A 26,703-nucleotide genomic window follows, 5' to 3' on the forward strand; every position below is an offset into this window, starting at 1 on the left:
CAAACGTTATCAACTTCAGTAAATGTTTTTCCTTACCGGATCAATTTATTCCATGATTTTACATTCATTTAGTTCAGCAGACACTTATTGTTGTACAACATATTTCTTTTACAGTGCCATTTATAATGAAGCACAGCAATGTTCTTGAATAAGGCACAGCAGCAGGATCCCCATCTATCAATACAGCCCTTTGCAAATGTAATCAATTTGCATAAGTATCTACGGTGGCACAGAATGCATTTATCATTTTGTAAACATTTTTTGCCGTTGTGGCATATAAAATTTAAAAAGTTTTTATAATAACACAATGAGCCAAAGACAGAGGGAATCACATCCTGGAAATAACCTTGCATAGGAAAATATAGACTAAGGCTTTGGTAATGATATGCTTGTTTCTTTGTGATCATTTAAATATAATGCGCTCTAAGTCAAACATTTTTTATACAATAATATTTCTAGATAACAGCAAAGAGTGCACTGTCCTCGTACTGAAACAAAAAAGGAGCTCTTTATATACACAAACGTGCGCTCAAATAAAATAAGACACTTTAAATGAGAAACAGGAGACAGGAAGTCTAAATCAATAACAGATCTCAATCAATAACAGAGCACAAAAAGTATGTTAAAATAATGAAATTGGTAGAGTTTGACAGCAGGAATCCATTTGTCCCATATGAGGAGCTAACTCAATGGATTTGCATTAAATAACGGATAAACCTAATTCAAAACTCAGAAACTGATGTAGAATTGTAAACTCAGTGGAAAACAAAAACCCATCATCTCCGGGGATTTCATTTGTCAGAAACAAAAAACAAAAACAACAGAACAATCACTTGAAGATCGGAGGAGATTCTTCAGGGACTGGGAAGACCATCCTCTTTCGTAGCGAGAAGGACGGTAGTGGCATTTGCTTTTTCAACTTTGTGTCATCGGTTCTCTTGCTAACATCATCGTTGACTTTAGTGAGGATGGAGAGAAGGTCCATGCGCCTGGCAAAAAAATGGGATTCTAAAGTTAGCTTTAAAAGGCAAAAGTGCTTATAATAAAGAACATTTTGAGCCAGAGCTATTAAAGTATATCACTGGTGATGATAATTCAGTTCAACAAACTAAACGTTTATTATACAGTCATTACCCACACAGTGATGTTTTACAAGTGCTTAGATCTGTTGAACTTGATGAGTCTCACTTTAAGGAAATTAAAATCCCAAATTCAGTTTCTCAGAAATGTTGATTACTTAAGACAAATAAACAAGGATTTTAAACACAGAAATGTTACAATTTGGTTTGCAGAGTGCTGTACCGAAGCATAATAACGGAAAGTTAAGTGGAAGGAAAAAGTTTAGTACAAAGAGGGGGACAAGAGAGAGGGATAACTGCGGTGTTGATGGGATTCTGAAGCAAAGGAGATTCAAGTGTTTGGAAAAGGTCAGCAAGGTGCGAAGTCATTTAAAGCTATAGTTGTTAATCCTGTTCAGAAACACTTTTCGTTATACTGGGTGAAATGGTCCTTCCATCCTGACAGTAGTTAATACATTATGTATTCAGAAAAAGGATATAAAAAAAAAAAGAATATTGAAATAAAAACATCTGACGACCTCAAAGTACTTTAGACTGGACAGTCATTCACCCATTGATGCACACATTCACACCCTGATGGTGGTGAGCTATGTTAGTAGCCACAGCTGCCCTGCAGCAGACTGACAGAAGCAAGGCTGCAAATTACCACATGCTGGTGCTAAATCTCACTGCAGAAAATGGAAATAATGTAATGGCAATAAAACTGGAACTGTAAAAGATGTGCCCATCTCTCAGTTCTTCCTTAGCAGCAACCCTACTCTGAAATAAAAATATGCTGTACAGCTATACAGCTCTTTAAAAAAAATCTAAGACTTTTGTCTTTTTCATGTAAATTGGCTAGATCAGTTTTATATAAACTAAGTAATTTAAAATAAATTATTGCTGTAACTTAGTAAGTCATGTAGCTTGTTATAATCTCAGGTTTTGGAAAGGCGTAATGTAGCCTCAGTGTGCACGTGCAATTTACATGTTCATAAGAAGAAGAAAGAAAGAAAGAAGACTAGAATGGATTTGGGAGATTTTTTTCACGCGGTCCTCCGAAGAGCTGTAATTCTATTCTGATTGCCCGTTAGCCATAACCATCAAAACAGAAATAAGCACTTCAAATTACCCACAATGTAACCACGATTCAACCTTTCTGAATCAAATCACTGAAATAATTTAACTTTTTTACTGCCAGTCACAGTTTTTTGACATACACCAGTTTCTCTTTTACTCATTCACCAGCATCAGATCTCCGATAATGTTCATTACTAACCTTGGCACAAACTTGGCAAGGTTTTGGCACAACGACTGGATATACCAGGTGCCGTTGCTCCTCTCTCTGTAGGAGACATAATCAGGGAGCGTGGCCATTCCCACCACGAAGTCTGCTGCACATGGGATGCTCTCTCTATAAACTTTGGCGTCACAACAAACGTTGCTGGTTTTGTCCCCCGGTCCGTCTGTTTGGATTGGTCTCTGCTCATTTTTGCCTTGGCAGGCCTGGATGAAAAAGAGCTTGGGTTTTTTGACTAAAGAGAGACACGTCTGTCCAGTGAAGGGGCGCATCAGCTCCTTGATCAACACAGTATTGCCGTCTACGCCATACACCCCGCCCTCCATGCCATGGCTGAGAACACAGCACACCAGGCAGTCATTCTGGCTGTGGTCCATTTTAGCGACGTGCTCAAACAGAGCCTGGATTTTGCTCGCCTCATAGTCTCGGTAAGTCTTCACATCGAAGCCCAGCCATTTAAACACTTTTTCCAGAGCCTCTGAAAGGGATGTTCCAAACAGGGTGAGAGTTTGGAAAAAAAACAAACAAACAAGTGATTCCATCAGAAATGAATCAAATACTGACTTACTTTCATCAATCATGGTTCCCACTCTTTCTTTAAGGGGAATTCTGGATTCACTGAAGTCATTGTTGTTCACTATAACACAGATACCCCTTTTTGCTCTAGTCATTGGGTATTCATCCAGATCCTATGGAGATAAAACCATGAACAGGATTAAGATTTCTCACCTTTTAGTTTTTAAACACATAACGTTTTACCCTTTAAAAAGTAAGAAAGAAAGAAATTAAGATGTTTATATAGTCATTTGATATCATCTCGTACTTTTACAGATGTCTCCAGAACTTCTGAGGTAGATCTTTCCATCAAAAAATGTAAAATACATCATTTTATTATCAGTTTATAGTGGGGTGTTTTTTATACAGTGAATGTTGAACCTAAAACCTCTACAGACAAGAGGCAAAAAAGGAAGGAAGGAAATGCAAATATCTTTCCAAACCCGGTTCCAACCTGAACTGATTTGTGCCACATCAATATGTGGGTTGCTAATTTGGAAACGTATCAAATATTTTTTTAAAGCATCCACAGTCTTAACGGTCATGTCGCATTTTATCCATCTTTTACGTTAATCTCCTGACTCTCACTACACATATACACAGAATTCTTTACAGCAGTAGGAGTCATGGCTCCACAAAAGCTACTGTAGCATTTGTATGAATGACGACGCAAAATAAAAATCGGATTCCAAGAAAAATTTTTTTTTTTTCGGAAATCGGATTCCAAGAAAACAAAAATCTGAATTAATCATCAAGACCTGCAGTGTGAAGGTATCCTTAGGTTGCACAGGAACCCTGTATATTTGACTGTGTACTTTAGAAAGCAAAGAAAGAAGAAATGCACATACCTCAACATTATTCTGAGACTCAGAGGGCTGGATTTCCAGAGGTGATAGAGACTCCAAAGAAGCCTTTTTCTCTTCTATGAAAAACGTGTGGAGCAGACATAAATCTCACTAAAAACAATGTTAAGAAAACCCAGCCATCCAATCCATGACATTAAGAAGTCATTGCTGAGGAGGTCTGAGTGATTTGTTTCCGTACCAATACCCTGTTGAGGTGTTACGGCCGTAGGTATGTTTCCAGCTGAACTAACATCTAAAAAAGATAAGAGTTCAGAAAAAGTGGTTTTAATAAATAGCTTGATTACACAGCTTTGATAGAACAATACAGGAAAAACTAAATATATGAACAAACAGATACCGTAGGTGATGTTGCAGGAATTCATGGAAGCCTGCAAGATACAAAATCACAATGAAAAACGTGGATTTATATTCTTATTCATTCACTGTCCAACAACTGATTGGATTTCTGATAGATATCTTACCACAGGAGGTTGTGGAGCTTAGGGAAACAGAAAAGAGATTCATAAGCACAACAAAAAGGTCAGAGGTTTCATTTACATGTGCAGAGTGTAAATAAGAGTCTTTGAGAGAATTGTTGCATCCAATTAAGCAGCTATCCCAAATTCTGTTTGTAAAACAGAGACATTTCGGAAGATTAATGAGATTAGTTACCCGGATATTTGAACGAGCCAGTCCTGTTGAAAGGCGTTGGGATCTGATAAATGGTAAAATGTAAATACAGTTAAGTGTCAAAAGTATGGAGTCAAGTACAAGAACAATGACGTTTAACCTAACGAAAAAGGCACACCTGGTTTGATTCTGAGGGCAAAGACGACGACCTTGGGCGATGATGCATTTCTGAAAGAAAGCATCCAAAAAACAAAACTGAAGTGGAAGCTGGAATAGATAATTGAGGGTGCAAAGATACATATATATAAATAAAGCACACAGGCGAGACAGGTTGTGCAATAGATCAGCTGGTTCCACAGTGCCATCTGGTAAAAATCTCTTTTGGCTCATTGCATTCATATAATAAAATATTCTTAAAGACCGACATGAAGCAGCTGGTGGTGCCCTTCTGTAAGAGCGGTCAACAGTCCCTTCTTACAGCATGCACACACATAATGAAGTGTGCCTGAAGGTGGAGGCTGGACAACGGACCAGCAAGCCAGGCAGTACGCTCTGTGCGAGTGCAAAAGCTCTTCTTTTTGTTGGATCCACTCACGCACATGATGTGATGTGCTTTCGACGTAGAGGGTAGGGAAATAGCATCTGGCCAGGCGGTGTGCTCACGTAAAAGTAAACTTTGTTACATCTTTTATGAATCACAATAACATACATGTCTTTTATTTGTACAGGTAAAAATGACTTAAGACTCGAATCTCTTCTTCAAGAGAGACCTGGGCACACAGGCAACAACACCCACAAGTAAACACAACGTATCGGTTCGAGGGGGAGGGCTGGCCAGGCGGTGTACTCCGGTACATATACTTTATTTTTGATAGCGTACAGTAGATTAAATAAAGCGACTTCACCACTGCTGCCTCCTACTCATGTTCAACATCTGTATGACATGGGTTATCTACAGCTCCAGGTACACATGGCTCTGCTTTTAATAGTGACTCTGTAATCTGTGTAAAAATAGCTCTACTGCTAGGATTTGTTAGAGGTTTAACAATTAAAGCAGCACTGTGTAACTTTTAGCTACTAAGGGGAACTAGACCTGTAACTTTCAGGTTTAGTGCCCCTGAAGCCAACATGCAACACTGCACAGTGGGAAAATTAAACAGCCTCCCTCTGTGTTTTGGAATCTGATAGCAGACCTCTTTGGACCAGGAGATTGAGAAATTGGAGTTACTTGTAAAAGACAAGGCCTAGTTCAGCTATTTTAGATTAAATCCTACAGAAAACCAAAAATATGTCTGATCAGGTATGTGTTGTATCTGTTTGTTTTGTTGTTACAGACAACTGAGATCAGACTGCCATAACCTAGAATGGGTTGCCTGACCTAGAGCGCCGCTCTAAGTCACACAACCCATTCAGTGACAAGAGCTCTCAAGTTAAATAGGAGTGTTTTTGAGAAAGGCATTGAGCATCGATACGCGCCGAGTGCTGTATATTGACCTGAAAAATCTCAAATAAGCCAATACATTAACCCTCTTTCCATGGGAGAAGGTGTTTTGCATTTCCAGGTCATAACACTGGATGAAAAAGGCTTTTAAAACATAATTTAACTCCTGACACACTGAAATTTCACAACGTTATTTACTTTTGTTTTTGTGTTTTTTGGTGAAAAAAAAATAATATTTGGCGATAATTTAGTGAGATAGAAATTTTTAGGTCATCCTTAATAAAAGAAATCTTAGTTTCTGTTTTTTGCAGTCCTTAAACTTAAAGTAATGATATATTTAATGTTTCCAGCAATAAATATAGACCAATCTCTTTTGGTTTACAAGTGTGATTATAGATGGCTTACCCGCTTTATAGCGCCGAATCTTTTCATTCAACACACGACACACTGAGTTGAATATGCCTTCAAGGCAATCAAGATTATTCTCATTTATAAAGTCCATGCGCTCCATCTCCAGGAAGACTCCCAGCGCATTCTGAAAATGTAAAAAAGTTTATAGCAAAATCACACAGCAGCCTGAGCAGGTTTCAAGCCCTGGTCTTGAAACATTCATACAGATAAATATTCCAAAAAGCCTTTTTACTAACACTTTTAATTACACATAAACGAGAAAAGTGGCGAATATGAGGATAAAAACAGCATGAACAAAGAATGAATCACTCAACTTTTTCCTCAAGCTTTCTTCGTGGGATGTCTTTTAGCAGGAACTTCATCTGTTTGAGTTCATCTACAGTAATATTCTCTGACAGCTCATACAGCAGCTTCCTAAAATGAAAAAAAAATAAATAAATAAATAAGAGATTATAGAACACGTCAACATTTCTTGATAATAAACATTCCCGATTAAAATTTTAAGACAGAGAAAGAAATTCTAAGCATTTGCCTTTCCAGTAGTAGTAATAATAATAATAATAATAATAATAATAATAATAATAGAACTTTATTGATCTCACAATGGAGAAATTCACTTCTGCATCTTAACCCATCCCCTTGGGGAGCAGTGGGCTGCCACTGTGCGGCGCCTGGGGAGCAATTGGGGGTTAAGGGTCTTGCTCAGGGACCCAGAATGGCAGCTTGTGGGAGTTGAACTCAGAACCTCTGGGACCGAAGCTCTGTGCTCTAACCACTAGGCCGTTATATCTTCAAAATACAGACAAAGGACAAAATACAGACAAAAGGACAAGACTAGGAAACAAACAAAAAATAAATAAAAACCGAGTACACTATCTTAGAAATAAATTATAAAAAAAAAAACAACACTCTAATGAGCTGCTCATCAGAAGATCAAACGTTTGAGACCACATCTTTAAAAGCTAAAAAGCTGAACATAATAATGGCTTTTGTGCTTTTATGTCAAGGGTTCCAAGATATTTTCCAATTGTAAGCTTTCCAAAACTTAAATTTCAAAAGATCTTCCATACATTTGAGGTCAGAAGACAACAAAGTTAAGTTTTAATATCTGCTTGTCGCATAAATCTTAAATGAGCATTGCGTAAGTTTGAGAATTTTTGCAAACGTCTGCCCCCTCTGGCGACAAGTTGAAATGACACCAGTCTTGAGCATGGGAGAAGAGGAAAAGCAAAGTCTTTTGTTCAGAGACGTAATGTCTTCTGAGGTAAGAAAGTTATAAATATTAAAGTTAGAAGTCTTCTCTCGCTAATGCCTCAAGTATGGCGGAGACTCAACAAAGTAGCCAGATGAAAAAGAGCATGCAGGGCGTCACAGGCAAAGGGCACTTGATCATTTACTTCTTTGTTTTTTCCAAAGTTAAACCAGCTCTGCTTTAAAATCTATAAAACTTAGATTAGTCAAATTGGAATGAATGTTCCTACACCAAATACAGATTTGTTAAAGCAGAAATAAATAAGAAGTTTAAGCACCTGATGCCTCAACCAGTTCCAGTTTACAAACAGCTCATTGGTCCAGTCTGTGTGGATGTTTGAAATCTCGTCAAAATTGATCATTTAAAAAAAAATGTAGCGGGTTCTTTTACCCGGTATGGATCAATCAAGTTTGACAGAACAAGTCTGGGTCAGACTTGCTCTTAATTCAGGATTTCAGATAAAGGTTACACATTCAATAGAAGTCTATAGAAGAACTTTTTCAGATGTATAAAATAAGCAGTCGGGATTATTTCTTGATAATTGGATGTAAAGACCTGTAAAATAATATAACACAACATCTGGTAAGAAACCCATCTTACTCAGGGCTTCTCTCACTCAATAAATGTATTTTGCCTATTATTTTCTGTCCAAATGCAATAAAACATGAACTTATAAGGCGTTATAAGGAAACAGGAAGAAAACTGTCCAAGAGTTTTGCTTTCTATCCAACAGTTAAATCCACTTAATGCCAAAACGTGACTAAACCTCGTTTTACTGTTATTGTGAAAGAAATTGTGGACAGCCCACCTGTAGGGTGAGATGCGACTGCCAGATGTCAAGCGTTGGACCGGGTATCCCAAGTCACGCAGGAGAACGGGACGCTGGATGGTGAGGAGGAGTTCAACCAGGAGCTCTGGGTTGTCATCGGACAGGAGGTCCTCGTCCATGAGTAAGGAGAAGAGGTCGCTGCACGAGTCCACGGAGTTCGGGTTTTTGCCCAGGAGGTCAGTACACAGGAAGGCTAGCGCTTGTACCTCATCGTCGGACAACGATTTACCCACGCCGAGGAGCAACTTTTGGAAATCCATTACCTGTAAATTAAAAGCACAAGAAACTGTTTTTAGATGTCATGTTATTACAGCACCTAGTCCTCACCTCTTACTGGCTCGTTATCACAAACACCAGAGAGGTTGTTTTTTTTTTTGGCACCATTCAGAGTTGCTCCTTGATCCAATCACACTTAAGCTTAAGGTCACAGACTCATGTTTGGTCAATCTCCTGCTGCTACAGGCGAGAGTTCATGGTCCCACCATTTAAAACAAGCCAGCCAAGTGTTGAAAAAGCAAAGCAGACGCAGACCTTTCCAGTTCCACCGCCATATTTGATCGTCTGTATGATGCATTTTTTTTTTGTGTTTTTTTTTTTAAATGTCATTAGTTTCACAACAGATGTAACAGGATGCACACCTTACTAAAAGTAGCACTTATGAGTACGGCTCAAAAAACTGAGTATTGTGAAAAAATGTATATATATATATTTTTCATTATTTAGTTCAATAAGCAAAACTTATATTAAACAAATTAATTACATGGAAAATTCTTGTAATTGAAAACCACGAGAAACCAAAATTTATTGTCTCAGAAAACTAAAAAACTGTGGAAAAAGTTGAAGCATAGTATAAAGTTGAGTTGAAGTAAAAAGTGTTGCGGGAAAAAGCTTTATGAGGATTGTGCCGTAAAGCCTGTTCAAGAATTTGGCGAAGCTTAACAAGCAGTGGACGGAGAATGGAGTCTGCGCATCAAGACCCGCTATGTGTAGGCGAAATCTTCGCTAAGGAGAATATAAAATTTTATAAAATATTGTATAAAATCCCTACTAAAAGTGTACACATGACAAAAATAAATAAAAAGAAAATATTCTGATTTAAATAACCATGCACGCTTGCACCAGATGCAATTTTCCTTTACAGATCACAGCTGCACCTAAGCTTAAACGTCTGGGTACCAGGTTCCACCTCATGTTCTGCCCTCTGCAGCCCCAGGTTCAACCCTAATATGTATTTAATCAATGTTACTTCATGGTTACCAATGCCAACCATGGAGAAAAGAGGAAATAAACTGAATGAGATTTCGGGGAAAGGCCTTAATAAATGCGTACATATGGTGTCCACATTAAAATAACCTGTTAAAAAGTGCTGTCTTAAACATCTGATGACATTTCAACATGTGCTCTGTGTTGAAATTCCTCTTGTCTTGGAGCAGGGTTTCTGCAGGAATCACAGACTCAAATATTTAAGACCATTAAGAATGAAGCTTAAGACCTATATCCCGAACATACAGAAACATACAGAATAATTGCATTCCTAAAATTACTCGCCAAATTGGTAAGTTACATTTAATTGAATTGACTAAGGGATACACACACACACACAAATTAACTAGTTACATTTACTTGAGTAAAAAAATTTCACTGCAAAGTAATCTTTCCTTTCACTTGAATGATATTAGGATGTATCGCTACACTTGAGTAAAATTTATGCCCACTCCACCCACCACGAGTAACTTCACTGAATTAAAAAGTAGACTTATTTAACCACTGACACTTGAAATGACTCACTGTGTGTGTAATGAATCTACATAAATAACGGGTTTCACTTTCTGAAATGAGAGACAAAAATACTGATGTTTTCCACGATATTATTATTATTTTTTGGTGTACTTGTAAAGTCTGGCCAACTAAAAGCCCAGACCTTGATATCACTGAGATGAAGATCAATGTACCAGAGCTCCTAATACGACTGATTGATGCCATTCTGACAGCAAGATTGTTACCGTTACACCCAACCGTACATGAGACACAGCCACTATTCTTTTATTCTAAATTCAAGTGTAGCAAAACAAAAAAAACAACAACTGTAAATCAGAATAATCTTTGAATGTCTACAACGATTGGCCCAAAAATATACTCTGCGTGGTGTTAGAAAATAATGGCATGCTGATAACTTTGGTAAAAACTACAATTAGGATATCAATCGTGATAAAACCCCATTTTCCTCCATCATCTTGTTTTCACCTGTGCTTCCAGCTCTCTGTGACCTTTAGCACAGTAGGCACGGTAATCTGTGTAGCTGTGGGACGCTACTGCAGGGTTTACCGAGCTTATCGACACGGAAACTAGGAACTAATACATGATTATTTTGGCAAACCTTTGTGATAATAGTACAGCAGTGATATATATCAACAAAAAAATAAAAAATAAAAAATGAGCCGCCCTATTTCTAACAGTGCTAATTTGATCAAACATGTGTTTTGAGTAACGTTTAGATTCTTAATCGTCTTAATGTGAATGAGTGAAATAACATTTTGATGAACAACTGAGGAAATTCAGGTCTACTGTAACATCGTTGTGATAGCTTCCAGACATGTCAGCACATGTTCAACAGAGCAGCACTTCCTTATAGCTGGCTCTAATTATGGGACCCGCTGCTGTTCATGTGCAGATTTAGTTAACTTATCTATTTAAGAGGAGGAAAATATTTTTAATAGGAGTTTTGAAGCTCAGGACATTTGTCAAAACTGCAACCTTAAAAAAAAGATATATTTATTTTAACTGTCCGGAGCATTTAAACACATCCTGCAATTTCCTCCGATGGTAAAGGTCAGTTGATCTTCTTTTTATGAATCACATTAACATAAATAACAGCATTACTGCAGCTGGAGCTGATGCGTTTCCCCGATGTGGACAGCTCTTGCTTTTAGGCCCATAAAGACGCTGACTGGAAACGACATGGGAGCAGTTGGAGATTATTCAGGGAGTAACAACACTCAGCATGTATGAATCACTCTTCTATTTCGTTTCACTTTCAGATAGCATGTGTTTACTGTGGATGCTTTTTTTTTTATGTCTGCTAGTCTCCAAAAGGACACATCAGGTCGAAACAGGTCACGTGAAGTCGGATAATAAAAAAAAAGCAACAAATATCGAAAGGAAAGACTTAAAGAAAACGGTTTAGAGAGCGCATCAAACAACATGAAAACAAAACCGTGGCAGAACACTTCAGCAGAGAACGGAGCATGTGTCATTGTTCCTGTTTCTTCCTGTAAGGGCTTGTTATGCTCCAATTTCTATAAGCGACAGCCTTGTGAGCTAGAGGTGCATCTTACCATGTCCAAAAGATGAGCCGGCGTTGGGTAGATCCTGCCTCGTCAGTGAGACTCGCAACTATCGACTGCTGACTTAGAGATTGTGTAACACATGTCTACCAGATCCTTAGAGGAGGGAAGTAATTCAGACATTCCCTCCTTTGGTGCACCAGACCGCACCCAAACACACACCGCTCATTTTGTCTTTGCTTCCATTATTTTTCACAAAGTTCTTCCAGATCAATGTAGTTTTACAGAAAACGTTTGTATTCATGCAACTCTGTCCTGATTTGTTTCACCAGAGCCACGTGACAAAGCTGTAGTGTACAACATGTGGAGGTTTGTGGTTAGAATCTGACAAAACATGAAAAAAAAAAAAAACACTCAGCATTACGGTTGTCAAAATAATCTCTGTCTCCATATAACTGACACAAAAAAAAAATCATTATTCAATGATACTCATTTGTGTCAAAATGTGTATTCTCATTTTCCCAAATAGTTGCACTTCTGACATCAGCGCTGCGACAACAGCGACACTTAGACCTCAGACGCAGCACCGCTGAAAATACTGTAAAGAAACATGCTAAGAACACCGGGTAAACACAGCACCATGGCGTGTGATCAGTCACGAACATTTACAAACGTTCAATGTCCGAGGACGCTATGAACAGCCGTAAGAAAGCTGCAACACCGGAAGGCGCCATCTTGGCTGGGTTTTTTTGTGAGAGTGAGGCGCATGCGGGTTATGGAGAGAGGTGAAGCTACGACGTCGTCATTAAAGAAAAGATGTGGTTCGTGTTTATACATGGAAAAATGAAGCCGCCGTTTTGAAACTGATAAACTCTGGGTCCTGGTTTCCCATAATGATCATTTACGGTCTCCCCAAATGCCGTATCCATGTGGACGCACAGCCTAAATGACAAAAACACCCCTGCGGACACACGTAATCTCGTCTCAGTTTGTACGGGGCCTCAGCCTTCTTATTGCCGCTCATCTCAAAGGCGATCTGTCAACTTCAGCCAGAAAAACATCTGCAGCCCTCTTTATCGACAAGACAAATCCATAAGCGGTTTTCTGAGGTACCGTCCCTGTAAGGCAGACGGACAACAACGATACCACATGCTAAGCTAATGCTACAAGCTAGCGCTACAACAATGATGATTGAGAGCGACGTAAAAAAGGCTCCTGGATCTGCAACAGTGAAATAGTAAGCGTCTCGGCCAACATAAGCTAACGCAGTCTGTGTAAATATTAGCTACACAAACGGCGCAATGACGAGGTTCTGTCGGTGTGGACGCTCCAGTCAAGATGCACTTCCCAGGTGAGCAGTTTCGAACTACGGTTTGTTCTACTGCGGAAAAATCAATGCAGGAAAACGTTATAGGGCTTTTATCATGAAAAACATACTTTTTTCAGCTTTTAACTATGTTCCAATGCTATTTGTTTTCATCAAAGTCATGCACAAAATGGCATTTTGCTTGATTCACGGATGTCTATGTAATCCTCGGGAATTCTGTTCTCTGAGCAGCAGCCCCTCCCTGTCCTAAACGAGTGGTTCGTTGCTGGTTTACGTAGTGCGCTAATTACCCACCCACTCCAGGAAGTACCTATCTTGACCTTTATTTTTTCTTGACCGCGCCACCGCTGTCCAGTAAGCAACAAAGGTGTAATCACAAGCTGTATCACGACACAATGTAATATCTATTTGTTTGGATGACGATGAAATGTCCATTAAATACAATTCACAAGTCTGCGGTCGATATTTTGAGATATCATCTTCCCAGCTGACAAGAAAACCCAAATATGATTTCATCATTTTATTTCTAGACTTTTACAAGCAATTAATTAAAAAAACAGCATTCTTCTAATTGTAAAAATAAATAAATAATAGCCAAACTGTTCACTATTGTCTCGTGACTTGTGAAATTCAAAATAAAAGTGTATCTTAAAAATGACGATGTAAATAGTGTCATTTTGCATTGGTCTATTTGGATTACTGGACTTTTAATCGATGTGGATCAATGTATTGTTACACCCCTAACAAACATCACGCCCAAGAGCGGGGATGTGAGGCAGAGGGTGATCATTTCTGCTCAAAGTGGAGACAAAGTGGCTCTTTTAGCTCCTAATCTACACAGCGGCAGAAACTGCCCTTTGTTGATACCATGCTCTGAAAGTTGGAACCTGTAAGCCACCTACTCTGCTGTTGTAGTCGATCAGTAAAGAAAATATAATGTAAAAGTAACCAGAAAGGTAGAAATTGTACAGGGCCACCGCTGAATACATTTGCATGGTCCAGATCAGTGTTTGCACGGATCATTAAGATTCATGTTAATTTTTTTTGTTTTACGATTTATTTATCAGTCAGTAGTAAAATGTTTTAGTATCATCAGCAACTTGACAGACAAATTGAAGCAGCTATTATGATAAAATGAAAATAAATGACTGAACCAAAAGGTACATTATTAATTATTACTATTAATAAACACTTCTATAAAATATATTCACACTTACACAATTAGTGTCATCTGGTCTGCTGATTTCCAAAACTGAAGTGATATTTAAATTATATATTTCTCTAAAGAGGGGCTGAATCTACGGAAGCCGAGAGAGGCCGTGTTCAACTTTTTTTTTTTACTTTGTTTTCTTGTGATAACGAGATAATTATCTCGTTATCACAAGAAAACAGTTATTGTTTTCTCGTGATAACGAGATAATTATCATGAGAAAACGGATAGTGTTTTTTTTATTACTAGCCTTTGTTCAGTCTCTCAGTGATTAAAGCTTTGCCAAAAGGGGCTTTAGCTGAAAATGTCAGATCATGGAGAACCCGACACTGATCAACGCATCAGACTTTACTTCTCTCGGGGTCTAACACAGGCTGAAATTGCAATTTGTTTATCTTGTAGAGATAACATTCATATCAGCCCTCGTCATTTAAGGAGAAGACTAGCCCGACTGCAGCTCAACAGGCGTTTACACTTAAATGATCCTGCAGATATTGTAAACTTCATCGGTGACCAGCTGAGAGGACCAGGCCGTCTTCATGGTTACCGAATGATGTATGAGAGGTGCCGAGCAGCAGGGCTGTGTGTCACTAGAGACCTTGTTTATGAAGTTCAGTCCTGCCTTGATCCAGAGGGTGTACAGCTACGGCGAGGGACACGACTTCGGAGACGGACATATAGTGTTCCTGGACCTAACTACATGTGGCATATGGACTCTTATGACAAGTTGACTCCTTTTGGTATCGGGATAAATGGCTGCATAGACGGATTTTCGCGTCATATTATCTGGATGCAAGCGAATACAACAAACAGTAACCCCAGAGTAATCGCATCGTACTTTTTAAGCACTGTCATAGAACTAGGGGGATGTCCAAATATTATCAGATCTGATTTTGGAACGGAAAATGTCCATGTAAACAGACTGCAACAGTTCCTGCGAGAAGATGACAGCGGGGCATTACACGGGCCGTGTGTTATACAAGGACGAAGTACATCTAATCAACGGATTGAAAGCTGGTGGGGAATCTATAGAAGACAGAATGCAAACTATTGGCGAGATGTGTTCCAGGAGTTTCAAGCATCGGGAGAATTTAATGGAGACTTCATAGATAAAGGTCTCATTCAGTTCTGTTTCCTTAAAATAATCCAAGTAAGTCTGGTCTTAAATGTTTCCTTTAAATCTTTTCTTTACATCGATAATTGTTTGGAATATTTATACATTTTATCTTTGATTATATATAATATATATATTGTATGATTATTTTGAATGAGCTTAATAATTAAAGGGATGAAGACAGTACTTTATTATTGTTTTTGTCATGATTTGTCTTTGGATGAACCTGGACACAGCACGCACACACAGAGCTGGTTTTAAGAGAGTTTATTGCAAGCAGTGAATGATGATGACATGATGAACCAAAGTCTGTAACCAGGTGGAGATGTAGGATGCAGGAGCTGACTGGCAGGTACAGGGCGGAGTAATAGTCCATGAATGAGGGAGGCAACAGAGTCTGCAGCTCGGCAAAGAGTTTGCCAGAGCACAGTAGCAGGCCCTCCAGCACCAGCAGAGAATGAGTTAGATGAGTCAACACGGTCCAGAAACTCAGCCTGAGATGCAGAGGGGAGACAGCTGGATCCAGAAACCAGCAGAGACACAAATCAAAACACTAAGGCAGAAAACAAATGGTCAGCAGGTGCCAACCAGGCAGACAAGCGAGGAGTAGGTGTTGAATGATGACAGACCGGCACTAGAGTGAAACAAAAGGATGCTTAAATAAGGAAGCTGGCAGGTGAAACGAGTCTGACTGATTGATTGACTAACTACCAACAGGTGTGACTGACTGCAAGGGGAGTGAAGTGAAGGAGGAGGAAACCAAAACCAACAATAAATAAAGTCAAATCATAACTAGAACCTAAAGAGGAAAAACTGAAAACTAATGGTAAACAAAAGCCGAGTGAAAACTAAACCATGACAGTTTTTCGTGTAAACAAAATAATTACCATTCAGATTTTTCAATCTTTTAAGGTTTCTACATTTGCAAGCATTGTGTCCATGGTCACTGGAAGTGCAGTGGATAAAAACAGGTTTAGATGTAGAACAACTGTTACTCTGGTGCTGCTAATTTGAACCCTAACCTTTAGATCACCTCACCTGGTGCTTGATAATTAAGCTAATTGGGGGAAAACACAAGAAAAAGACTGGTCTGACATAATCTGCATGTTTTGTTTTATACGCCATTATTGTTTTTCATTCTTATGCAATTATGATAAATTATATCCAAGAGGAAGGCTTGTTTCATGTGGATTTGAGATGGAAAAAGTATTTGTAAGTAATGTAACTACTTTACATGACAAAATTATTAGTACTTATTAGCCTTATTGATGACTAACTTCAATCAAGGACATATCAAATGAATTCTAAACAAGTAAATAGTAGGCTATTTAAATATTATGGAAATAATTGTGTATGTGTTTGTTGCAGAATGAACTGGACACCGTAGTGAGAATGTGGGACGATCACAGGATTCGACCAGGAGGAAACGGACGAGACTTGTTTTATGGAAAACCGTTTTTGATGTATAATCTCCCTGAGCTGTATCTTACACAAGATTACTTGCATCTAGTAGATTATAACAAAGTAGAGGTTCTTCTGCAAGAGGATGTCTGTCTCTGGAAGACAGATATTTACTGTGATGCTGACCTGCATGAGCTTTGTTTGTTGGTGATGGGGGAAAACAACATGATACTTGCTCAGAATGCTCCAGAGGCAATAAGACTTTACAGAGACTTAAGACCATTGATAAAGGAACACCTATTGCTGCCTGATTAGTGACCTGCTAAAGATAGACTCATTAACAGAATGTGTTTAAACACTGTTAGCTTACTAAGGCACTATCCATGGTCCTGCAGATCAGAACATCCTCAGCAATGAGATCTTGTAAATAGTTTACACTAATCAGTAAAAATCTTCACATCATTAATAGAAGCCATTTTGTAATACATGTAGCAGTAAGTTATGACTCCAGTGACATAATTAACTGAATTTCCTAGGTACTACTGAGTTTTTAATTGTCATTTGTTAAAAGGATATTCAAGTAACAGATGAGAAATGTTTTTATTGATTAAACTTGGACTCATTTTTCACAACATTATGCCATAGGTCCATATCTCACAAACAAGTGCTGTTGCTGAAATTGACATATAAAGTAAATCAATATTTTAAGTAGCTTATGTGTAGCTACATAAATAAAACATGTAACTTGTAATAAATCCTAAACAGAACAGAGTTGAGCCTGCTGATGTTCATTCTTACTTTCTTGAATACTTTAAGTAAAACACAGCTTAATAACTGTTTTTTTTAAACAAAACCTTCAGTATTACAAAACGTTTGATATAAACAAAAATAAGCAATTTTTTTCTCCTGCTACAGTGAAAGTGTCCAGCACATATACATAACTATCTATAGGCTGTTTTGAACATAACAGAATAGCATTGGAATCTTCTCTTCCACCAAAGTGTAACCAAACTTTCTTTAGAACATGTCCATCACCCACACACCACTTTTTAATACCGAGCAAAATTCTGATTTGAATTCTGCATAGTTGCTGTAGTTACACGGTAGTTCCAATGAGCAACTACAGGTGTGTGCCACAGGGCGCATTGTAAACTCAGACATACTTGAAAATGTGACCTTAATGGTTTTAGCCATTGCTTAAAAAGTACGATGCGATTACTCTGGGGTTACTGTTTGTTGTATTCGCTTGCATCCAGATAATATGACGCGAAAATCCGTCTATGCAGCCATTTATCCCGATGCCAAAAGGAGTCAACTTGTCATAAGAGTCCATATGCCACATGTAGTTAGGTCCAGGAACACTATATGTCCGTCTCCGAAGTCGTGTCCCTCGCCGTAGCTGTACACCCTCTGGATCAAGGCAGGACTGAACTTCATAAACAAGGTCTCTAGTGACACACAGCCCTGCTGCTCGGCACCTCTCATACATCATTCGGTAACCATGAAGACGGCCTGGTCCTCTCAGCTGGTCACCGATGAAGTTTACAATATCTGCAGGATCATTTAAGTGTAAACGCCTGTTGAGCTGCAGTCGGGCTAGTCTTCTCCTTAAATGACGAGGGCTGATATGAATGTTATCTCTACAAGATAAACAAATTGCAATTTCAGCCTGTGTTAGACCCCGAGAGAAGTAAAGTCTGATGCGTTGATCAGTGTCGGGTTCTCCATGATCTGACATTTTCAGCTAAAGCCCCTTTTGGCAAAGCTTTAATCACTGAGAGACTGAACAAAGGCTAGTAATAAAAAAAACACTATCCGTTTTCTCATGATAATTATCTCGTTATCACGAGAAAACAATAACTGTTTTCTTGTGATAACGAGATAATTATCTCGTTATCACAAGAAAACAAAGTAAAAAAAAAAAGTTGAACACGGCCTCTCTCGGCTTCCGTATGAATCGTCCCCCCTACTGACTGATTTTTCTAGTAACAACAATTAAAAAGTTAAGTTTGCTGTATTGTAATCATATATTTTGACCTTAACCAGTATTAACTCTGTGCCTTCAAAAGAATATTATAAAAAATGTTACCGCAGTATCAGAAATTAATTATTTTCTTAATGTCGGAGTTTCAGGTTTTAGTATCCATGACAACCTCATTCGGCATAAACACCATGTTTACAATAGTGTATAATGGAGAACAGATTAAACAGGAATAAAAATCTCCTTTTCAGTTTATTACCATAAACATGTTATGGTTTTGTGTTAAGTGGTAAAATTTGGCAGCAGGAATGTTTTCCTCATCAGTTTAAGCTCCAGCGTTTCCTACCTTTGGCCTCCTGTGTTGTGTAGAAACCTCCTAAAGCGGTTCGCTGACTCATACCCTTAACAAGTAACAACAGAAACTCTCAACCCAGCGTTAAGGGAAGCTACATTTAAAAGACCATGTTGGTTTTTAATGACGACTAAAGATACAGTTTTGATCACAAGTAATTTCGTAATTGTCCATATATGCACATAAAGTAAGCTGATATAAATGTGTCTTTTTATAACGAAAACAGAAAAGAGCAAGGAGAATTTAAGTCAAATAAGTTTTGTTTTGGTTTGTTTTTTTACGCCTGGGGGATCTTGTGATGTCATTTAAAATAAAAGTTTGGTAAAGTACGTCATTACGTATATTCCCGCAATTCCTACTTAGCCTGTTACACTACTTATTTTTTTCAATATTGACACATGTACAGAGGTCCAGAACCAGGAAAAGCAGGACAAGGAGCATTTGTTATCGGTGGGTTCATTAATTAGTTAAGATGTACACTTAACCCGATATATCAACTGGTATCAGGCCGAAATGACAGGTACCGATAACGCTGTCTTACCTGTTTAGAGATTATTTTCTGTCAGAAAAACTTGGTTGTTGCTCCCTTCAGCATAGTGTAGTGGTTTCGACGCGATGTAAGGCACAGAAATACGCCTTAAACTGGCAAGTCTTCACCGAGGAGGGCAGTCAAGACGCTCCCATCTAAAGCAGGGCGGAAGTAGAAAGTCGAAAGGAAAAGCATGCAGGAACTTCTCAACTCCTGAACCCGAGAGCGCCCCCTGCTGCACGAATCCCGAGTTGCAACGCTTTTATGTATATTTAGAGGTTCAAACAAAGAGGATGGATGGGATGTTGATATTTGTGGATAATTATGTAAAAAAATCATAGTTTTCAACATAATGAAAAAAATATTGATTTAAAATTAAATATTACTGGCACATTTAGCATAATTCCAAGAAAAAACTGCTAAAACCTGCATTTATTATCATTATTAAATTTTTAATACCATAATAAAAAATATAATTTGTAGCCAAAATTATTAAAAGCCACTATGGAAGGTCCAAAGAGCCACTTGCGGTTCCAGAGCCACAGGTTGCAGACCCCTGCTCTATGAGAAATTTAATCTGGTGTTAGCTTGACTGCCTCGAAAACAACAAGCTTTCTCCTTCTCCTTTTTCTAAAAAGTTCTCATTTTCAAAACAAAAAATCTGTCTGTAAGTTTTTCCAACATATGATATTTATCCTTTGTAATAATGATAATCTTTATTTGTCATTACAACCTTTGTATTTTCCAATGAAATGTTTCCTCTACTTTTAACTCTGAGGGACAGTGAACTGCCACTGGGGTCAGGGGTCATTCTGGGGTAAGGGTCTTGCTCAGGGACCTAGAGTGGCAACCTTTGGAGTCTGAACCTGCCCCCTTCCCAGGATGCCAACACCCTGCTCTAACTACTAGGCAACTTGTCCCCCAAGAGGTTGATTCAGGTGATGTAAAATTTACAGTGATTTAAAACATTATTTAAAAAATAACTTTTCTGGGAATAAATTAACTAACACACCTTCACATTTGTTTCCACTTGAAATAACTGAAATTACACACAGTCTTATCGCATCAAAGACACATAATTAAACACTTTGTCACACAACATTTTGAGGGAGTTTGCCTCTATTTAAACCTGTGACAGTTAGGTTTGGAGTGATCCTGACAGTTGAAGTGAGAGGGGAACGCCATAAAATCAATAGAGCTGTCTGGAGCTGTCAGAAAGAAGATTCTAGCAGTTTATAAATCTGGCAAGGTATTTAAAGATATAAATCCCTCAAAAGATTTGAAATTAGTCATTCTGTCATAGAGACAATATTGGAGGACATTCAAAACAACTGATAATATACCCAGGTCTGGACTTCCAAGCAAGTATACACTGAAAGTGGACTGCAAGCTGCTGAAACGGTTCCCTAAAATGTCATTAAGAAACCTACAGCAGACTTTAACTGTGGTTTCTTTACAAGTGCCCCTACAATCAGACAGTGATCGCACAAATGTAACTTTCATGGTAAGTGTGCAAGGAGGAAACGCTTGCTCTCTGAAAACATGAAATACAAACTAAGGTTTGCCAGAGGACACCAGAACTTCTGGGACAGTGTTTGCTGGACAGATGAGCTTAAAAGTGAAATGTATGGAGACCGGAATAGTGACGATAGGATGGAGCAGGTGATGGACAGACTTATGCAGTAATGCGGGCGTTTCTTTGGTCTCTTGAGCTGAGCCAAAAAGCAAAGCTCTCCGTTTACCAGTCCGTCTACATTCCGATCCTCACCTATGGTCATGAGATATAGATCACCAAAAAATTAGATCCGGATATGTGCGGCTGAAATGAGCTGTCATCAAGGCATGACTCAGCCTTAAAAGAAGGGTGAGGAGGTTCGTTGTCCTGGGGAAGTAGAGCCACTGCCTCTCCGCATAGAAAGGAGTCAGTTGAGGTGGTGTTGGTATCTGATCAGGATGCCCCCTGGCCGCCTCCCTTTGGGGTTTTCTTGGGCACGTTCCTGTAGGAGCAGACCGCAGAGAAGATCCAGAACTTGCTGGAAAGACTATTTATTCTGTCTGGCCTGAGAACGGTCAGAGACCCCCCAAGAATGAGCTGGGAAGAAGGATGCCTGGGGTTCCCTAACGGACATGTTGCCACTGCGTCCCAATCTTGGTCAAGATGGGACGCTGACAATGGATGGATGGATGGATTGATGCACAAGTCATATTTTACAAGGAACATCAAAAATACTGACTTTGACCTTTGAATTTGTCCTATAGCCTTTTTAAATGTATATAGTAACATGTCATAAAATGTCATTTGCTGTTTCTTTTACAGCTAAAATCAAATAACTTACAGTCATCCGAAACAAACAAGCAAAAGTATTTTTTTATTAGTTTTTCCTTAGCGAATAAAAATCCTCCACTATTCACATACCACAACATAGAATCAAACAAAATAACAAAATAAAATCTGAAGTCTTTTATCAAGGCAGATTTACAATATATATGTACACACATTTACATAGAGAAAAAAATAAAAAAATAAAAGAGTAACAATATCAAGTAAAGTGAAAGAATAACATCAATATCCCAAATCGAATCGGTCAAATGTGACGTTGATGACAAAGTCATGGACTCCTTCAGCTGCTGGCAAGGGAATCACAAAGAGGGCATGAAGTGAGGACAAGAGCTGTCCACCTGGAAACCTTGGGAAACACTTGCGTTGTGTCTTATTTGGGGTCAGTCTTCAGGGTGGTGAAGTGTCCTCTGCGTCTCACTCTGACGGTGAGCTTTGTCCAGAAGTTTGCTCTCGTGTTGTTGATCCTAAAGGACTCTGTAAAAGACAAAGACGGAGTGAAAAGGTGCAACACGCATCACTTTCACAAATTCACAATCATGTTTTTATACAAAGAAATGTACAGAAACAGAAACAATTTTAATAGTTTTATCAATATAAAAAGAGATTCATTGTTCTGGAAGTTCTGATTTCATCTTAAGTTGAGAAAGACTGAACAATTTCAATGGTGGTATGAACCCTGGAAGAACCATGAGTCACGGAGTCAATTGTTATTTAAAGCTATCGGTAAGTCCCAAAACTTTAGATCTCTAATGAGGAGTCTAAAGGAGGTCCTACCATTGCTTGGCCACGCCCATTATTCCATTCAAGTTTTTCTCTATGACTAAACACGTTCAGAAGATGATCAGTCATCAAGCATGGCGTTATCTAAATTCGTCTGCAAAGCAGATGGCCTCAATGTGAGTCTGTAGCTGGAGTTTAAATATAACTACGTGGGTCAGAAACACAAAAAAAGGAGAAGTGGACTTGGGGGATTTTGGGCTGGTTCAGAGCCAGCTGCAGGGTCTAGCATAAGTATTTGAATCCACTGCACATCTTTTTCATATTGCGAGTTCTCCCATGGTGAAATTTGGGGATTTCCCTCAGCAAAGGTGATGAAAAGATGAATGGGGGTCCAGGAAGAAAACTTGTTAGGGCCTGTAAAAAACTGGAGTGGAGGTAGACCCTTCAGCAGGACAATGACTCAGCATACAGCCTGGGCTACAGTGACATGTTTTTGATCATATGATAGTATATGCTTAGTCATGTTCTCTGACTGAGAATATGCGGCATGCTCTCACTCGCTCTCCAAACAGTGTGACTGAGCTTGAGCTGTTTTGCTAAACTAGGCAACAATTATGTTTCAAGCTCTTGAAAGCAGACATAAGAGAATCACAAGTTTAGACTCAGAAAGGGGTGAAAAAAGTAAAAAAAAAAAAAAAAAGTGAATCATTATCTCTACTTCACAATTATAGACAACTTTGTGTTGGTCTGCATCAAACTCCGGTCCTCGATGGCAGGTGGTCGTCCTGCAACTTCCAAACGTGCCTCTGCTTCAACACACTTAGATCAAATTAGGTCACGCACAGGACTCTGTGGATCTTGACTGCATCCTGAGGATGTCTAGGCTGGACCAGACACATCTGAAGGTTGCAGGACTGCAGTTTGACCCTAAAAGTCTTTCACCCCTGCTGCAAATTCGGTTCATCTGTAAAACTCAAAATTTGCCAATAAGCTTATATTAAATCCTCAAGCTTTCTATGCCTGAATTCCAAGACAGGAACATCGCCACTGACACAAAATCACATTACAGTCAGCTCCTATTTGCTCACAACTGGATAAATAAGCCAAAAAGATTGTTCTGTGTCGCAGCAGCATCAAAACTAAACTGAAAAGTTTGGTGGGGGTTTTTTGTTTTGCTTTTTGGGTGCTGTGGTTCAGTGGTATATCAGCAGAAGGTAAAATGAAAAGAACATTATCTTCACAGAAAAGCATGGTTGTGGCTCAGTGATGCTCTAGTTCTGTTTTCCTGGGGGACTGGAAACCTGTAAGCTTCAGAAGGCAAGATGGACGCAGTAAGAACGAAACATGGTTATCTGTGACACACAGGACCTGTCTGTTTCCTGAATGACACAGTGGCTAGAAACTCCTATTTATACATAATTGTTTGGTTGATGAATGTAATATATATATATATATATATATATATATATATATATATATGCATATATATATATATATATATATATATATATATATATATATATGCATATATATATATATATATATATATATATATATATATATATATATATATATATATATATATATATATATATGCATATGTATGCGTGTATGCATATATAGATAGATAGATAGATAGATAGATAGATAGATAGATAGATAGATAGATAGATAGATAGATAGATAGATAGATAGATAGATAGATAGATAGATAGATAGATAGATAGATAGATAGATAGATAGATATAGATATATATATGCAGCATTTCGCTTTGTAAAGCAAGAAAAAGCTTGATGTCAAACAGAGAGGGAAACGCTTATATAATTTCATATAATTTCTTTACTGCATTTTTATGGAGATTTGTCTTCATTATCATTAAATACTAAATAAATAAAAAATAAAAATAAATGAATGAATGAATAAATATATTTTCTTAAAGACAGACAAAATCTAAGAAAACACGTAAAAAAGTATAATGATATTTCTCATCAAAACGATAAAGAATTCAGTAATATTGTGCTAATCAAAGACACGCGAAAGCATACGTTTTGTTTTCATTAATTTTGAAATGGGTGTTACTTAAATTTCATTGCCGTTTTAATATTTATTCCTCCACTTGTTTTTCTTTTCTTTATAATTTGAATGACAACTGTGCAACTGTGCGCACTTACTGTCGGTAATGAGGGAGTGCACCGAGGTGACGTGTCTCCTCCCCAGGCCGTGGCTCCTGGACATGACGCAGTCCACGTAGATCTCCCAAAAGACCCGGGCCAGGTCCCAGAACAGCGCCGTGTGTTTCCCGTTCTCGGAGGACCGGAGGGTCCCCATCAGGTCCCAGAAGGCGGGCACCGTGTCGGCTATCCTCGGTGAGCGCATCTCCAGCAGCAGAGCCGAGGAGGAGTCCCAGCACTGCGGGTCGGCCCGGTGGGCTGTCACCGGGTCCACCTGCGGAGGCTTGTGGCCCCGCAGCGGCACCGCTGACATGCAGGTGAGGACAAACACTGTGGCCGGGATCAGGTTAAAGAGAACCGGGACCATCTCCACTGGAACAAACGCGGATAAACAGACACCTGTCCTAAAGGGGTTTCTGTTTAAAAGAAATAGTAATTTTTATTGAAGTAAAAAAAAAAAATGTGAACAACAAAATTAACACATTTTACAAACTAAATAATAACGGTTTAGTTTTAACTTTAAACCGTCATAAAACTTAATTTCTAATAAAGCCCAACAGCTCTTTTCCAAATAATATAAAAAGGTACTTACCACTTCAACGGGCTTGGCAGCCTGGGCTTTAGCGTTGATGGGAGTTTGATACATACCTGTTTTGGTCTTGGATGGCGTCACTGCCTCCCTCCTTCGCAAAAAGCAGCTTCTCACGTTATTAAAATGTCTTTATTCTAATAGGCAGGTTTGTCTTCTGTGGGGTATTTTTATTTTACGACCTCTACAACAGTCAGAAACACTTGATTCTCTTTAAAGTAGCTCGGAAATTTAAATTATAGCACATAGCTCCTAATTGTTTGGTTGTTTTTTTCATTTTTAAATGTTTTTTTTTTTAAGTGGTTTAGTTGTTTGTCTGTGTTCGATGAGCTTAACAAGCTTAGCATGCCATGTTGGAAAACATTTTCTTTAATCAAATCAAGTTAAGCTCATGTCTTCAATCTCAAAAACTGCAGTTTTGTGACTGGGATTGTGTTTATTCTGAGCAATACGGCATTATTGTGCTTAATGTAAAGCAAGAAACCACGGATTTCGTCTGAAAACATAAGTAGACGACCCTCAGAAGTTGTTCTGCCATCTGTAAAACAAACTCTTTATAAATAGTGTTCCAGAAAGCTGTAAATGATTTTGTTTTATATGCTTTTACTGAAATGTCACATGCATACCTCATCTCAAATGTAATTATTTTCACAGTGAGGGGCCGACACTAAATGTACTGGAGGGATGTCTTACTCACTCATTCATTCCTCTGATGATGCATAGAAGTTGGCTTCACAACATTTCCACTGCCAAGGATGAATTATTAACTTTTAAATGAGGAACATTACATGCCAAAAAGCTTAATGTGACTTTAAGCAGTATCTGGAAAGAATGCAACTCAAATCTTGTTTTCCTTTTTTTCACTATTTACCTACACACATTATTTATTGATGTTGCTAATAATTTGTTATTATTCATATCAAATTATCAGAAGTTAAAATTAATTCCACCATAGGTCTACTAATAATCTCGAGTTGCATAGAGCAGTCACATTATGCTGTTGTTCAATTGATTTCATTTGTAGTTTCTCTAAAAACATGTGTGCAAAGTCATTATGAACATGAATATTGTTTGCAATGGTAATGGTTAATTTTAGCTGTTCTTTTTCCATGGTGGGAGGATCATATAACACACAGCTACAATGATTTTATTGAAGAAATATAGAAATATATGGAATATATATAGACATGTATATCTATATCTATATATGTATATATATATATATGGAATATATATATAGACATGTAAATATATATATATATATATATATATATATATATATATATATATATATATATATATATATATATATATATATATATGTATGTATATATATGTATATATATATATATATATGTGTGT

At 38.1% G+C, this 26,703-nt stretch overlaps 2 protein-coding genes across 4 annotated transcripts; both read right to left on the bottom strand.

Annotated features, from left to right (window-relative positions):
• Nucleotides 1–19: 19 nt before the first annotated feature.
• Nucleotides 20–19,679, bottom strand: casp10 (caspase 10, apoptosis-related cysteine peptidase). Of its 2 annotated transcripts, none has more exons than XM_036139338.1 (13): nt 19,532–19,679; nt 8,301–8,584; nt 6,555–6,654; nt 6,235–6,364; nt 4,567–4,616; nt 4,431–4,473; nt 4,241–4,257; nt 4,117–4,147; nt 3,958–4,011; nt 3,762–3,835; nt 2,927–3,047; nt 2,338–2,836; nt 20–989 (listed from the first exon to the last, which is right to left on the bottom strand). In XM_036139338.1, the coding sequence occupies exons 2-13, from the start codon at nt 8,579–8,581 to the stop codon at nt 830–832; spliced, it is 1,560 nt and encodes a 519-aa protein (XP_035995231.1). In that variant the 5' UTR covers nt 8,582–8,584; nt 19,532–19,679; the 3' UTR covers nt 20–829. The 2 variants fall into 2 exon arrangements, with proteins under 2 accessions (XP_035995231.1, XP_035995230.1); XM_036139337.1 differs by lacking the exon at nt 19,532–19,679 and adding an exon at nt 11,657–11,709.
• A 2,189-nt stretch (nt 19,680–21,868) lies between these two features.
• On the bottom strand, nt 21,869–26,465 carry LOC118563615 (protein FAM237A-like). Of its 2 annotated transcripts, none has more exons than XM_036138698.1 (3): nt 25,401–26,465; nt 24,753–25,168; nt 21,869–22,334 (listed from the first exon to the last, which is right to left on the bottom strand). In XM_036138698.1, the coding sequence occupies exons 2-3, from the start codon at nt 25,117–25,119 to the stop codon at nt 22,231–22,233; spliced, it is 471 nt and encodes a 156-aa protein (XP_035994591.1). In that variant the 5' UTR covers nt 25,120–25,168; nt 25,401–26,465; the 3' UTR covers nt 21,869–22,230. The 2 variants fall into 2 exon arrangements, with proteins under 2 accessions (XP_035994591.1, XP_035994590.1); XM_036138697.1 differs by having other exon boundaries at nt 25,345–26,465.
• Between the last annotated feature and the right edge of the window lie 238 nt (nt 26,466–26,703).

The sequence above is a fragment of the Fundulus heteroclitus genome, chromosome 7, assembly GCF_011125445.2.
Source record: "Fundulus heteroclitus isolate FHET01 chromosome 7, MU-UCD_Fhet_4.1, whole genome shotgun sequence".
Lineage (NCBI taxonomy): Eukaryota > Metazoa > Chordata > Actinopteri > Cyprinodontiformes > Fundulidae > Fundulus > Fundulus heteroclitus.

Coding starts and splice junctions, on each gene's coding strand:
- casp10 (XM_036139337.1), bottom strand. Junction 6,655..8,300: donor AGTCGCATCTCACCCTACAG/GTGGGCTGTCCA, acceptor TTTTCATTTTAG/GAAGCTGCTGTATGAGCTGT. Junction 3,048..3,761: donor AGTCTCAGAATAATGTTGAG/GTATGTGCATTT, acceptor TTATCTCCATAG/GATCTGGATGAATACCCAAT.
- LOC118563615 (XM_036138698.1), bottom strand. CDS start 25,119: ATGGTCCCGGTTCTCTTTAACCTGATCCCGGCCACAGTGTTTGTCCTC. Junction 22,335..24,752: donor GCACTCCCTCATTACCGACA/GTAAGTGCGCAC, acceptor TGTCTTTTACAG/AGTCCTTTAGGATCAACAAC.